Source organism: Zonotrichia leucophrys, chromosome 1A (assembly GCF_028769735.1).
Source record: "Zonotrichia leucophrys gambelii isolate GWCS_2022_RI chromosome 1A, RI_Zleu_2.0, whole genome shotgun sequence".
Classification (NCBI taxonomy): Eukaryota; Metazoa; Chordata; class Aves; order Passeriformes; family Passerellidae; genus Zonotrichia; species Zonotrichia leucophrys.
The window spans coordinates 41,327,137-41,340,470 of NC_088170.1; the positions used below are offsets into that span (position 1 = coordinate 41,327,137).

At 43.4% G+C, this 13,334-nt stretch overlaps 1 protein-coding gene across 2 annotated transcripts in view; it reads left to right on the forward strand.

The window, feature by feature from the left end:
- The window catches only part of SYN3 (synapsin III), a 183,756-nt gene that overhangs the window by 30,844 nt on the left and 139,578 nt on the right, over window positions 1-13,334 (forward strand). For both annotated transcript variants that reach the window (XM_064702503.1, XM_064702502.1), the window contains 2 exons: window positions 846-903; window positions 10,439-10,530. In XM_064702503.1, the coding sequence (XP_064558573.1) occupies window positions 846-903; window positions 10,439-10,530 (150 nt within the window). The remainder of the gene's footprint in view (window positions 1-845; window positions 904-10,438; window positions 10,531-13,334) is intronic.

Sequence of the window (13,334 nt, forward strand, 5' to 3'; positions counted from 1 at the left end):
TGGTGAGAGGAAGAATTGGTGAGAAATATTCACTGGGAAATTTATATTGGCAATTTCCCCACTGACCAATCAATATCAGGGGCATGATACATAAATATGAATACAAAAAGCTAAAACTGCCTGTCCTTTTCCTCTGTTTTCTTCTCCAGCACTACTGACAGCCTTCCCCTTGCATGAATTACCTACTAGAAGTGCTGTGTTGACTGCATGGTGTGAGGAGATAGGAACAGAGGTGGTGGAAGGTGTATGTTCTTCTCACAGCAGTGTTCAGCCCCAAAGCAAGCACAGTTTCTGTGCTCAGGAGAAGAGATCCTTCATCAGTGACCCTGTAGAGATGCAGATATAGTTTCCCTAAATCAACAGCAAAAAGGAACAGAAGTGGGAAGCAGCTCTGGAGTGAGAGAGCATGAGAACAGGCTTCACAAGTACTGCAGCTCTGATGATAAAGCTTCTTGCTCAACATCAGAAGAAATTCCCAATGCTGTGCCATATGTTGTTCTCCTTTTACAGAATAAAGATTGAGTATTAAATGAGATACAGCAAGGAATCACTGATTAGAGTTGTTCCCTGGAAAAGATTAGGAGAACATTTGGTTTTCAGTTTGAAAATTAAATGAAAAAGTAATCAGCCTTGAAGGAACTTTCCAATGTGGTTTTCATCTGGCTTGGCAGGTTTCTCCTGGAGAACAGAGAACAGAAAGGTAAAAGAAGATAGGAATTAAAAAAACATGCTGTGACCCGGATAGAAATTCTTCATCAAAAAAGGGAAATGCAGAAGCAAAACTGTATGTAATGAAAGCCAAAAATCTTATTTAACCATGTTTTTCTCTCTTGTTTCTTCTGCAGGGCCAAATATTTCCAGGGGAAGAAGGTGAATGGAGAATTTGATATCCGAGTGGAACAGGTCAGTGCCAAGTGAATTCTCTCTGATGAATGTATGTGGACACAGCTAGGGAGAGGTAATCTGTCCCAGGAACAGTATTGAGGTTCATAGCCTGGTTTATGTGCTCCCCTGGGCACTGGGCACATTCTGTTTCCCTGTTAGCCTTGGCACCAAATACTCATTTCAATTGAAGCCTCTTCATGTTGGGGTCTGTCCCCTGCTCTATGCGTTGGTGCAGTGTCTGTCAAAAAAAGTCCCATATGAACTGAGACTGGATGCTGTTGCCAAAAGAGAAATTATTATTAATAATAATCATCTGCAGGCCCCCAACTGGAAATCAGGCATAAGAAGAGAGAGATGTAGAGATAAGAAGGTGGTCCTGAGGGAACCATATGCTTGTTTTATACTCATTAGGACTATAAAAATGTTTGGGTGGGTAAAGAAAGCTGCTGAATGTTGTTTGAATGACCTGATATTTCTGTTTTTATAAGGCTGTTGATTCTGCATGTGTGCATGTACAGATTATTAATGCAGTGCTTTTGAAGACTTTCTCAGGACCCATTGCCCTTGAAAAGGTGTTTCTTTTCTTTTCAAAGGGGTCCTGTCCTGTTGTCTATGACTGTTCCTGAGCACACATGTTCTGATCAAACTGTGTCTGGGACAGATTTTTCTTTTTTTATTGATATCACACTTGTCAGTCTGGGTGGTAATAGCAAGAATAATTCTTCCTGGCATTTCCTTATCAAAGTATTTATTTTGTTGTCAGCCTTAGCAATTATTCTAAAAGAGAACAGGAAAATATTAAAAATTTACAAATCATGCTACTCACTTAGAAGCATGAAACCAAATAATTTAGGTTTTCCTATCATTCAAGGTGGATACAGCTTCAAAGCTAGACCTGGTACTCTTCAAAATGGCCTGTTAATTCCTTCCCAAACCTACAGTCTCTGCCTTTCCTCTCATAATCCTTCTCCTCAGATGTTATTGCACTTGAAGTCCTTACAAAGGAACTGCCTTCAAATGTTTGGTGAGTGCAGAAGGTCAGGAGTGGACTCCTGATCCTTGCTGGGGGATCAAGCTGTGACCCTTGTCACCATCACAGAGCAGCTTATCACGTGTCCCCACGGGCTCTGGTAGGGAGGCTTTCCCATTTTACCTCTGGAAATCCTTCACATAGGCTGAATGCCCATGTTCCAGATGAGGCAACAAATTGCTCCAGGCAAAGACCATAATGCAATTTCCTGGTGAGGACCATGGCTCAGCCCCTGCAGCTTTCACTAAATGCCCATAGTGACTGCAGCACTGCCCAGTGGGTAGGAGAGTTGAGGAATGGAAAACAAGGATCCTGGCTATTTCCACTTTTCCCCTCCCTGCCACTCAGATCAGGCAGCCCAGCCTCCATTTAGTGGGCAGGGAGCTGCTCTTGACTCCTCCAGACCTCAGAAGAAGGGATGATGGCTTTTCCCAGCTGGATCACTATCTCTTCAGGGAAACACAGAGGCTGCATTGTCAAGGGCAGTCCTTGAATCTGACCCCAGGCCCCTCTTGTGTATTGTTAGAGGCACTGATTCCTTCAGTCTCTGGCTTTTTCTTCCCTTCTTATTTTGTCCATCCATCCTTGCTCAGTATTTCTTGATAGTTAATTTTCACTCATTGCTTCTACCCTATTTATTTGGAGCCTTCCCAACTTCACCTCTTCCTCTAGCAGTCCAGGAGCCTAAACTGTTGTGGGAACAGGTCCCCTGAAGTTGAATGTTGACCCTCTCTACCTGAAAAATGAATGTTCTTCCACAGTTTTCTTAAAAAAAAAACCAAAGAAAATAACTGTGTTCATCAACATGGTCCACATCTTTCTCTGTGAGCTCCCAGCTCGCAGCCCTCACTCCTGTAACTCTCCCCCATGTGGCACACAGGCTATGCCATGGTGCACAAGCCTTAACCGGGCTGTTCAGTTCTGAATAAACTCCCCATCAGAGACTTCGATTCTTAGGCACCTCTTGAACCCTGAGCATTTAGTCTGCTCAGTAAGCTCATTTAGTTTTTCATTTTTCCATGTGATCCTGTATCAGATAACCACACATTATTAACTCAGCCAGAAATGCAGTTTGCCTTAGGAACTTTTTTTAGATTTTATAGGCAAAAAACCACTTTTGATCTGAAAGGCTAAATAACAAAGAAGTTTGAACGACAGAAAGCAGTGAAAGGAAATATCCAAATGTTAAATACTCTTGGAAAACCACACTGGGAAAAAGCCATTTGCCTTATTTTTACTGTCCTTGCTAACTCTTTTGCCATTCTTCCAGGGTGTTCAGTAGTTGGTTTGAACTTTTTCTATTCCTCTTTCATATCCATCTCTGTTACATTTTAATTCTTTCTAAGCAAGCCATTTTAGCAATCTGTGGGGGAAGCAGAGCAGGATAGTAGGTGATATTTTTTGAAAGCTGTGCCATCAGTTATTTGTAAAGGAGCAGGAGTGCTGCAAGCAGCAGTGTCTCTCAATAATCTAATCTGGTTGTACACCCCTACCAGCTCTCCAGGCTGCCTCCCCCTCCTCTGAGGAGTGCAGGACATTTGTGATCAAGCTGTCCTGCTCTGTCTGTCCCCACACCCAGCTCTGTGGAATGCATTGGCTCACTTCAGCTGGATTCCAGAACCAGGCAGAAGCTTCTGCAAGAGGTGAATCCAGTTCATGTTAGACACTGGGTAATACACAGGGAGGAGATTGTTAAATGCATCCTGCTGCTCAGGGAGCTGCTTCTGCAAGTCTCAGCTTCTATGAAAATAGGTTTCATGGACTCTCCAATAAGGTTTTCTGGTTCTCTGGCAGTGAGTGAATTGCATACCTTGATAGCAAGCCCAGGCCCTGGTTCTTCTCATCCATTATTCCCAGGAAGAGACAGGGGTTACTGTGGGGCATCACCTGGTGCCAGTGGATGAGGAGAGAGCTGGCAAGGACACTGCAGTGTGTACACCACTCTCCTGTCATTCATTAAAATTAACGTGAAGCCTGACTTTGTTTCTTCTCTTCTGATCCTCAGTGTAACACTGAAATCATATTTACAATATGCTTTAAAGGCTGAAGGATTTATTATTGTCCACCATTTAGTGAAACCAGGCAAGCAGAGCCACTGCTTTCTTCCTGCTGGCTGCAGGGAGGGAGGTGAAAGGCTTTGGTGGTGTAAAGCCAGTTCAAGCACTCCCCTGAGTCATGGCCTCTTTTTCTTTGGAGGCAGTTTGGATTACATTTTGCTTCTTTGGGTATTTTTCCACTTCTGTAGCAATGATAGCTGTTCATGAGACTGATTGAAACACTGATACAAAAGTGAAAATCTATTTGATATTCTGATCAAACCCCTGATGGTTTAAGTTTTACTCAGTATGGGTAAAGCTCTAAGCTTTAAGAGAACAGCTGAGTCTAAAAATACTATCTCTTATTTTATGCTAAAAATAAGCTGCTTAAATTTTGATCCACATTGTTGCTTTTGCTTGTCTGGTGATTTCTAGCTTTCAGAACTGCAGTGTATGCATCTCTAGTTCTTTTCTCTAGAAATACAAATACTAAAAAAGTTCTTTTAGAAATGAAAAGCATAAGTTTGAATAAATGTCTCTAAGGCTAAGTTGAACTTAAAGAAGAATCCTAAAGTGTCACAGGAGTGGACCACATTGCTTTTAGTCTCTCACAAAAAAAAAAAATCTTGCTTTTATCTCCTCAGTTCTTCATTGGCCAGAGGGCAGGAGGCATTAGGAACCACAGTATACCGAGGAAGAGGAGGAATTATACCATAGGCCTTATGCTCTGTCAGATGTTTTTCTTCTTTAGAGAGAAACTAATTCAGCACCTCCTTCCCCACCCTCTCTGCTGTCCCAGAGGAAACTAAACCTTGTGCGCTCTGAGGATTTCTGAGGTTTTCCATTTGGATCATTACATACCTTGTGTGGGGTCTCCTTGGGCATGCCCCAGAGGAATGCCTCATGGCCAAAATCCCCAGAGACAAGCAGAGAGGGTGGGAGAGATGGGGCTGAGAGGGGGCAGCCCAGGCCCGTCAGCCAGCCATGGCCCGGAGGGTGGGGGCACACGAGGGGCCCCTCGATGCCCGTCTGGAACAGTGATGTCTGCAAAGCAGGACATGTGCAGAACAGGGTCACTGCGATGGCCGTGGAGATCTGGCTTGTGAGAGGAGACTGCATGAGTTGAGTTTGTTTCTCCTGCCATATCAGAGCATAAAACAGACATGAATCCTTTCAGTAAAAAACTTGGTGCAGGCAAGTTATGGTTTCACGACACAGTGCCGAGCGTAGCAAGGGATTAAAGCCTATGGCTCTGATGGGCTTTTCCAGTCCCGTGCCCTGCACGGACCAGTGAGGGACACAGCAGGCAAGAGCAAGCAGCACCTCTTAGAGAGGGTCCCCCACCTTCAGGGTACCTTTCCTGCAGGTATTTCCCAAAGGAATTTTAATATGTTCAGATACGTCTTTCCTGGCATTGCCTAATTGATGGTGGAGTGGGGTGAAAATTGTGAAAGGGGAGTCATGAAGCTCAAAGATCCATTTATATTTTTATCCCTGGTGTTTGTTCACCCTTCTCCTTCCCACCATTTCCTTGCTGTGACGAGGTGGGTCCGTCTGTCTGTCTGACACGCATTTTTCTTGCACAGCTCATTCACTTGTTCCCACTGTTCAGTTTATTTTCAGGGAATGATTATTCAGTGAACTCCTATGCACATGCTTCTGGAAAAGTCTTGTGGTATAGATTATGACTCCATTGGCAGCATTGTCAGGAAAAACGTTGTACTTGGCAGTCACAGAAGATAATTGTAATACAAATCATGAGTTCCAGCTCCATTGTACTTCCCGCCCTAAAGAGGTATTTTCATGTGTGGTGTAAAATGGTCCTTTCAAAAGGTAGAGTGTGACAGGTCGGTGTGTGATGAAAGGAAAACTAGCCTCTTGTCAAACAACACTATAATTTTTATTCATTATATGTTTAGGGTTTGGGATTTTTTCCAGCTGAATGCCAGAAAACAGTTCAAGAACAGCAACAGGGTTCTCATAGCTTGCCACATGCAAGCATTCAGAAACCATGAATAAAGGGAGAAGTAGCAAGAATTACTTTAAAGTCATTATTTTCTTAAATGAATACTATCTTCTTTTTTTTTAAATTTTCATTGGCTTTTGGAAGTTTACAGAGTTCATGGTTTTGAGCCATTTCCTGGGATCAAAATATTTAGAAATATGCTTTTTCTAAACCTCAAATTTTCAGGTAACTTCTGAAATGAAAACTCATGAGACAATTCTGAACGCCATCAGAGCTGATGCACCAAAAGGTGTTCTGACAGGTGAAGGCATGTGGCCCTTCAGCACCAGCATTGTCTCTAGCCTCTATGTAATGTCTGTAATGTCTCTAGGAGAATCACCCCAGCTTCAGGACTTGTGAAGAGCACTTGAGGAAGCTGCTCTTGGAGCCATAAAGCAATATTCACATCACAGATGGACTATCTCCATTCTTTCCTCCCAGGGAGCAACCCTAGTACTGGGGAAAGGTGGGGAGCAGGGTGCCTGCCCAAGAGAAAATGTCTCAGGAAAAGACATGAGGAATCAGGATGTGTAATCTCTAATTCTGCGTGCATGCATAGCCTCAGCCCTCATCCCACAGGCATCCAAACTATCTGCTCACCTTTCTGTCTGTGCAGGACTTAGGGATTGCTTACTTTCCCCTTGGGATGCTTGTAATGGTTGTAGTGAAATGTGCTGCTTTAGGAATGCAGCCTGATGTGGGCCCTTCCTTGTACATGTCAGAAGATCCACCAAAAAATAAGGCATAAAATCCATGAGGAACGTATGAGATTTGATTTTCCAGTAGCAATTCCTCATCCCAAGTGCCTAAGCCATGGCACAGACCAGGCTAGTCAGTAGGCCAGACAAAGCAGTGCAGGGATTACAGTGGATCTCAGCCAGAATATGAGTTAAAAAATAGTCACACTGCTGCATGTATGACAAATCCATACTCAAGCATATGGTTGGCAATTTTACATATGGAGGAAGTTGTGGACTTGCCAGAGAGAATCCCTGTGACAGCAACAACTCTGATCAATTCACTGAAAAGATCACCTTCAAGAAAATCTTATAAGAATGGGACTACTTTTGTCTAAAAAAAAAAAAAAAAAAAAAAAAAAAAAAGGAAGGGCAAGTCTTTGAGGAATAAAATAAATCTTCAGTTTCTGCTGAAAGAAGTAATGGACACTGCCTTAAAATGTAAGGGGAGAGATTTAGATTTAGATTGGGCTTTGGGAAAATTTTCCTTTGTTGTTAAGGTACAGACTGCCTGAGGAGGTTCCTCATCTATGGAAGACAGAAGAAGATTATGTAGTATCTGCACACAATGGCAGAGGCAGAGCCGGTCATGCCTTAGGAAAGAGAGAAAGACTATGTGATGTCTTGAAGTCCTTCCAACACAGCTTTCTGTTATTCTGTGAAAAATGCTTAAAATACACCTTGAACACATGCTTCCCCTAAATCACTAACAGGCATAGCTACCAAGCCAGGCATTTCTACTATTGCATGATTGAAAATGAAATATCTTCCTGTTTTAATATCAGGAAACAGAAATAGACACTCTAAAATAGCTCACCAGAAAGAGCTCCAGCATACAGAGGACACTGATGGAAACTGAGAGTACCTTAAGGTTTAGTCCAAATGATTTGGAGAGTCTTCCAATTCTTAATACCTGAAGGAGGCATCTTTGACAAAACTGTGATCAAAGTAGCTGTGGGCATCATCTCACATCTGAGCCTCACAGAGGTATGAAATATTTCTACTCCCACAGTCTTATTAGATTATTCTTCAGGACAGACTGTGTCACATTTGTCACACATGGTTTGCTCTTGCCCTGAATGTTTTTGCAGCCACTGGCACTGCTGCAAAGTATAAAACACCATCAGGCTAATGCAATGCCTTCTGTTCCATGATTCCTCATGCAAATGACTCTGCAAGGCCACGGGGACTGGGCTCTCCCGTTTTGTGCATAGTTACCTGTCACTCTATCTGCATGGGCTGCTTTCAAAGACCTCTTTGTCTGCAAGGTAAACTCAGGCTGGAGATGATCTCAGAGCTGAAATCCCAGCCAAGGGAAGTCATCGGGCTACAAAACCCACAAAGTTAAAAATACAGGGAGCACTGGAAAATCAACAGGAAACAATTTCTGCTGACTGAAGGTTTTAGCCTTCTTCCAAAAGCCAACTAGCAGCGGCCTGTTGGATGGAACAAAGCAGCTACATGAAAGGAGCAACATTCCTTAACTTTGTCTGTTAAAGCAGAAGTGAATGCCAGGCAAAGGTCAGGATTGTCCCTCAGCTCTGATTGTAGATCTGGACGTTTTGGGAGTGAGATAGCTGAATCCCCCAGACCCTCTCTACACTTCTCTCTCCTTGCCAGTGTTCCCTGGACAATGGTTGCCAAAGGGGATTTCTCCTTTTCTTCTGGCTCTTGACATTAGCAGGGCCTGAAATTGGTCCTGGCAGTTTGGCATGAAGTGCTCACCAGTTCGGGGGGTTCTCAGGGCTGTTTGCAGGTCAGGTGTCTGAGCACAGCTTTGTTGGCCTGACTGCCTCAGGGAAACGCCTGTCAGACCAACTTAGGCAGACTGCAAGTGCCCCTCCTCGAATGAAGACTGCCCATTTTCTCCCCCAGCAAAGAGGAGTGTTAAGCACTTTACTACAAACCATCATGGCAAAAAACTTTGGAAGAAAAGCATAAAAAACATGAAAACATAGACCTAAAACTTCCCTTTCTTGCACTGGTGTTCACATCAGATGATGCATTCCTCAGCAACAGAAGCTGGAGGTCCAGCTCCACAATGCTCTGCTTTCAGAGTGCGACATCTCTGAGGCACATGGAGACACAGATGTGGGAAAATCATCCTTTCATCTCCCCAGTCCACAGAGCCTCTGGAGCTAATGTGTACAGTAGCAAGCTTGCCATGACCCATTGGGGAGATCGCTGATGGTACCCAAAATATCTGATCTTACTGAGTTTGTCCAAGGTGGACTCCTCTCTCCCCAGGTCTCCTGAGATTTTTCAAATGTCTAAAAGGCAGGTGCCTTTCAGGGGTGCATTTTGCTCACCTCTGATCTGATAGGGTCACTGAAGAAGCGTGGCTGTGGCCAAGGCAACACAGTGCAATCTCTCATGAGTAAAACCCAGGCAGTCACCTGAACCACTGCCAATCACTCCCTGTGAGCATGTCTGTGTGTGTGTTTGTGTTTGAAGTAGAATTTATTTCTTGGCAATAGGAATTTTCCCCCTCTTTTCATTGTAATGGGGAGTTACAATGATGTAAGATCGTGTAAGGGTGTTGCTTTAAAAAGTTTACACTGAGCTGCAGACATGAAATCTCATTACATCATCGGGTCACCAGTCCACAGCCATGGCTTTAAAATTACATGGATTTTAAAAGGAAAGTTGGAAATTATTTTTTCATTTGTCGTCTGGCCTTTGAGCCTTTACAGGTGCACCAGTTCTCCATTGGCAAGTTTTTTCCATGAGTTCATGAGGACAAAACACACTCTTTTTTTTTTTCTTCTTTTTTCCTTCTTTTTTAATGCATAAAATTTGTTCCTGGCACTATCTTTTGGTTCCAACTAATAGAAGTAGCAGAAGAACATTAAACAGTACAAGGATCTCAATAAAGTCATAAGTATTAGCAGCACCATCTGAGTGCTCTGGTATTAGCTACTGGTTAGAAGATGAATTTACTGCTGCCCAGCCTTCATCATACTAAGTCTGAAAAAATGCCTTAAAAGGAAGGGGAAAAAAGTACTCAAAGGGAGAAGACTAAATTTTCTGCCTCAGAAAATGAAACCTGTTTATTTATATTTATCATAATCACCCCTGTATCTTTTGCTCCCCATGGTTGAAATATCCCTTGCCAACTATTCCAGCCTTGCAAGTCATGTCTCTTTTAAAATACAAAGTGTTTTAATGATTGAGCAGATGTCTTAATAACTTACCCAACTTTGCTAATTCTTTAATAGTAAAAAACTTAGTAAGCAAATCACACCAGGTGACCTCTGCTTATCACCTTCCTGCAACATAATGAGGTTTAAAAGGGTTTAAATCTTTTGTATTAGGTTTATAGCTGGCCAGTGGCACGTCAGCCAACTCAGACATAATTCTTAATGGATGTCTCCAAGTGGAAACTTGGAATTTGAATTCAAATGACCTAACATCTCTTCATTATTATTGTTATTATTTTTATTATTCTTTCCTGTGTGCATTTTTCAGCCTGCTCATTCTTAATTCCTTCAGTACTTATTACTGCAATAAGTCTAATCCTGTGTACTTTCACAGCCCAAGTGTGGGAGCCATAAATACTTCTGCAGTCTCTCAGGGCAAACCAGCTATAATTGGATCTCCAGTTGCCTCACAGAAAAAAAAAATTAAAAAAAAAAAAGAAAAGAAGGAAAGGCACATTCCAGACAAAGAAAATTCTGCGTCTGTGTCTGTGTGTTTGTGTTTCTGCCACCCTTGAGTAACACTTTGTCCTTTTGCTCCATTCCAGGCTGAGTTCTCCGAGTTGAACCTGGCTGCTTACGTCATGGGTGGCTGCATGGTGGACATGCAGGTCATGAGAAACGGCACCAAGGTGGTCAGGTGAGGAGCACCAGCTGGTCTTGGGAACTGGGCTCTGTGGATCAGTGTTGGGGCAAGCAGGTTGGCCTCACAGGGGGACAGATATGTGAATCAGGCAGCACAATCCAGGTAGCTTCAAGGATTCTTGGAAGTGGTGAAAGGAATGGCCTGACTCTGGTGGGTTTGTATCAGGTCTCAGGTGCACATTATGCCAGTCATTGTTTCTGGTCTAGACCCTTCATGCAACAGCAAATGCCTCCTTCTCAGGTTCTTTTTAGCCTCCAGACTCCCAATAACAGGGACAACAGATCTTCTTCTCCCTTGATTTTTCTCTTCCTCTCTGTCAACTAACCCTCATTTTAAACAGTGCCTCTGATTCACTAGCCTGCCTGTCTTGGGCCCTGATCCCAGTGGACTGCCCTTGCAGTAGCCACTAAGCCCAGATGACCAGAACAAGAGCAGCCCTGAGAAGAAGGACTTGAGGGTGTTGGAGGATGACAAGCTTGACATAAGCCAGCAGTATGCTCTCACAGCCCTGAAAGCCAGCCACACCCTGGGCTGTCTCCAAAGAAGCGTGGCCAGCAGCGCAAGGGAGGGGATTCTGCCCATTTGCTCTGTTCTGGTGTTCTGGTGACCCCCCAGCTGAAGCACTGCGTCCAGCTCTGGGGCACCCAATGTAAGAAGGACGTGGAGCTGTTAGGGCGAGTCCAAAGGAGGACCTTGATAACCATCAGGAGGTTGAAACACCTCTCCTGTGAAGACAGGCTGAGAGTTGGGGTTGTTCAGCCTAGAGATGAGAAGAAGAGACCTTGTGGGACCTGCAAGTACCTAAAGGGTACTACAACAGAGTTTTGCAAGGACATGTAGTGATAGGACAAGGAGGAATGGCTTTAAACTGAATAGGGGTGGATTTAGGCTATATACCAGGAGAACATCCTTTACTGTGGGGGTGGTGAGGCGCGGGCACAGACTGCCCACAGAAGGTGTGGATGCCCGTGCCTGGCAGTGCTCAGTGTTGCATGGTGCTTTGAGCAGCCTGGTCTAGTGGAAGGTGTCCCTGCTCATGGCAAGGGGGCTGGAGCCAGGTGACCTTTCAGGTCCCTTCCAATGCAAACTATTCTGTAATTGCAAGATCCTGATGCTTGTAGCCTGATTTGCTCCTGAAGTAGCATTGTTTTCTTTATGGGAGATGCCCAGTGCTCTGGCATTGCCCTGTGGTGTATCTCAGAGGTAAAGCCTGTCTCTGTTTGATGGGGATTTCTGTCCTACAAGCATTACTTCATAATGGCATTCATTGCAAGCACACTCTTTTCCCAAACAATGCTTCTCAAATCACACATCCAATTCACTTCCCAAAAGCATTGCTCCCCTTCTTTCAAGCACCAGAGTGACAGCAATTTGGAGCTAATGTTAGATGCATCTTTACAAGTTCTATGTAAAGAATAGTGTCACATCTGTGTAGGATGCCTCTGTTTACCTTCACAAATATTACCTTCCACCCTATTATTCCCAAGCCTTCATCTTTATGGGTTCCTGTCATTACAACTCTACATTTCATCTTTGATACAGTAGCTTTTCTCTGTTTGTGTTGAAATCTCGTTGTTCCAAATTAATTTTTTTTAACCACCCTGCTTCTTTTTGTACAGCTCCTTTGCACTTTTTGGTGTATTCAGGATCTTTGAGCTAAATACTGTTGACATATTTAATCAGCGCTTTTGTCTGTTTGCAACAAGTTCAAAATTAGAGGTAGAGACACATAATCGAGCATGCAGTGATATTTTTGAAAGGGATTACTAGAACAGCTAAAAAAACGTAATTTTGAGCATGCTGGCCTCAGTTTAATTTCTCAAAATCTCATTTCTAGTCCAAACAGTGCAAAGCAAAACATGTCACTGTCAATTAGCTATGACTGTGGTCCATCAATTCATTTCAGGTCTTGACATCTCTCTTAGTACACCCACAAGTCTCCATTTGTTCTTTGGTAATACTTCACGAGCCTCTGCTAAAAACCTTTAAAGCTGTGTCTGTTACATGCATTTGCTTTCTCCCTGTCTGTTTCTGAGTGAAACAAAGCATTATGTCCCATGAACCAGCCACTGGAGCAGTCATCAGACGGTGTGCAGTGCTAATGCACTCCTGCCTTCGCTTGCTCATGGTGCTGGAAGGTTTCCCAAGAACCATTTCCTAGGTTGATCACATCTTCATTTTCCTTCCTGTGTCTTTCCTCCAAAGCCATTCATACATCTGGCAGAAAGATCTTGAGCTATTAAACTGAAACTGAAGACAAAATTTATTTTACAAAACTGTCTGGGGCATGGTGTTCATGTTTCTGCTCACGCTGAACACACAGGTATTCCTGCTACCATTTTTGCATGGATATTTATATGTGAATTACGTGGGTTTTTGAATGGCATTAGCTCAGGAGGGTTTTTTGTTTGTTTGTTTTCATTCCTGCATGTTTAAGGACACATTTGCATTGTGGGAAGCAGGTCTGGTAAATATATACTTGTCTGGATATGCAATTTATATAGCATATGCTACATGCCATAGTCCTTGCAACCAGCAAATATTTGTTTACAGCCTGTGCTGATATGACCCTCTTGTGCCCAGCTCAGTGAGTTTAAGAGCTTAGGTGCCAACTTCCACAGCCACTCCTAGAAATACTCTAGAAGGTATAGAAATTAAAACTCTTTTTCACTTCAGAAAGCAAATTGTGTGAGCTGTGTAGAGGCACCTCAACTCATCCACATGGGTACAGCTTCTTCCCACTTCCTTCAAGTCCCACAGTCCCATCCACAGCCATGTCCTGCCTGGCTACAGACACC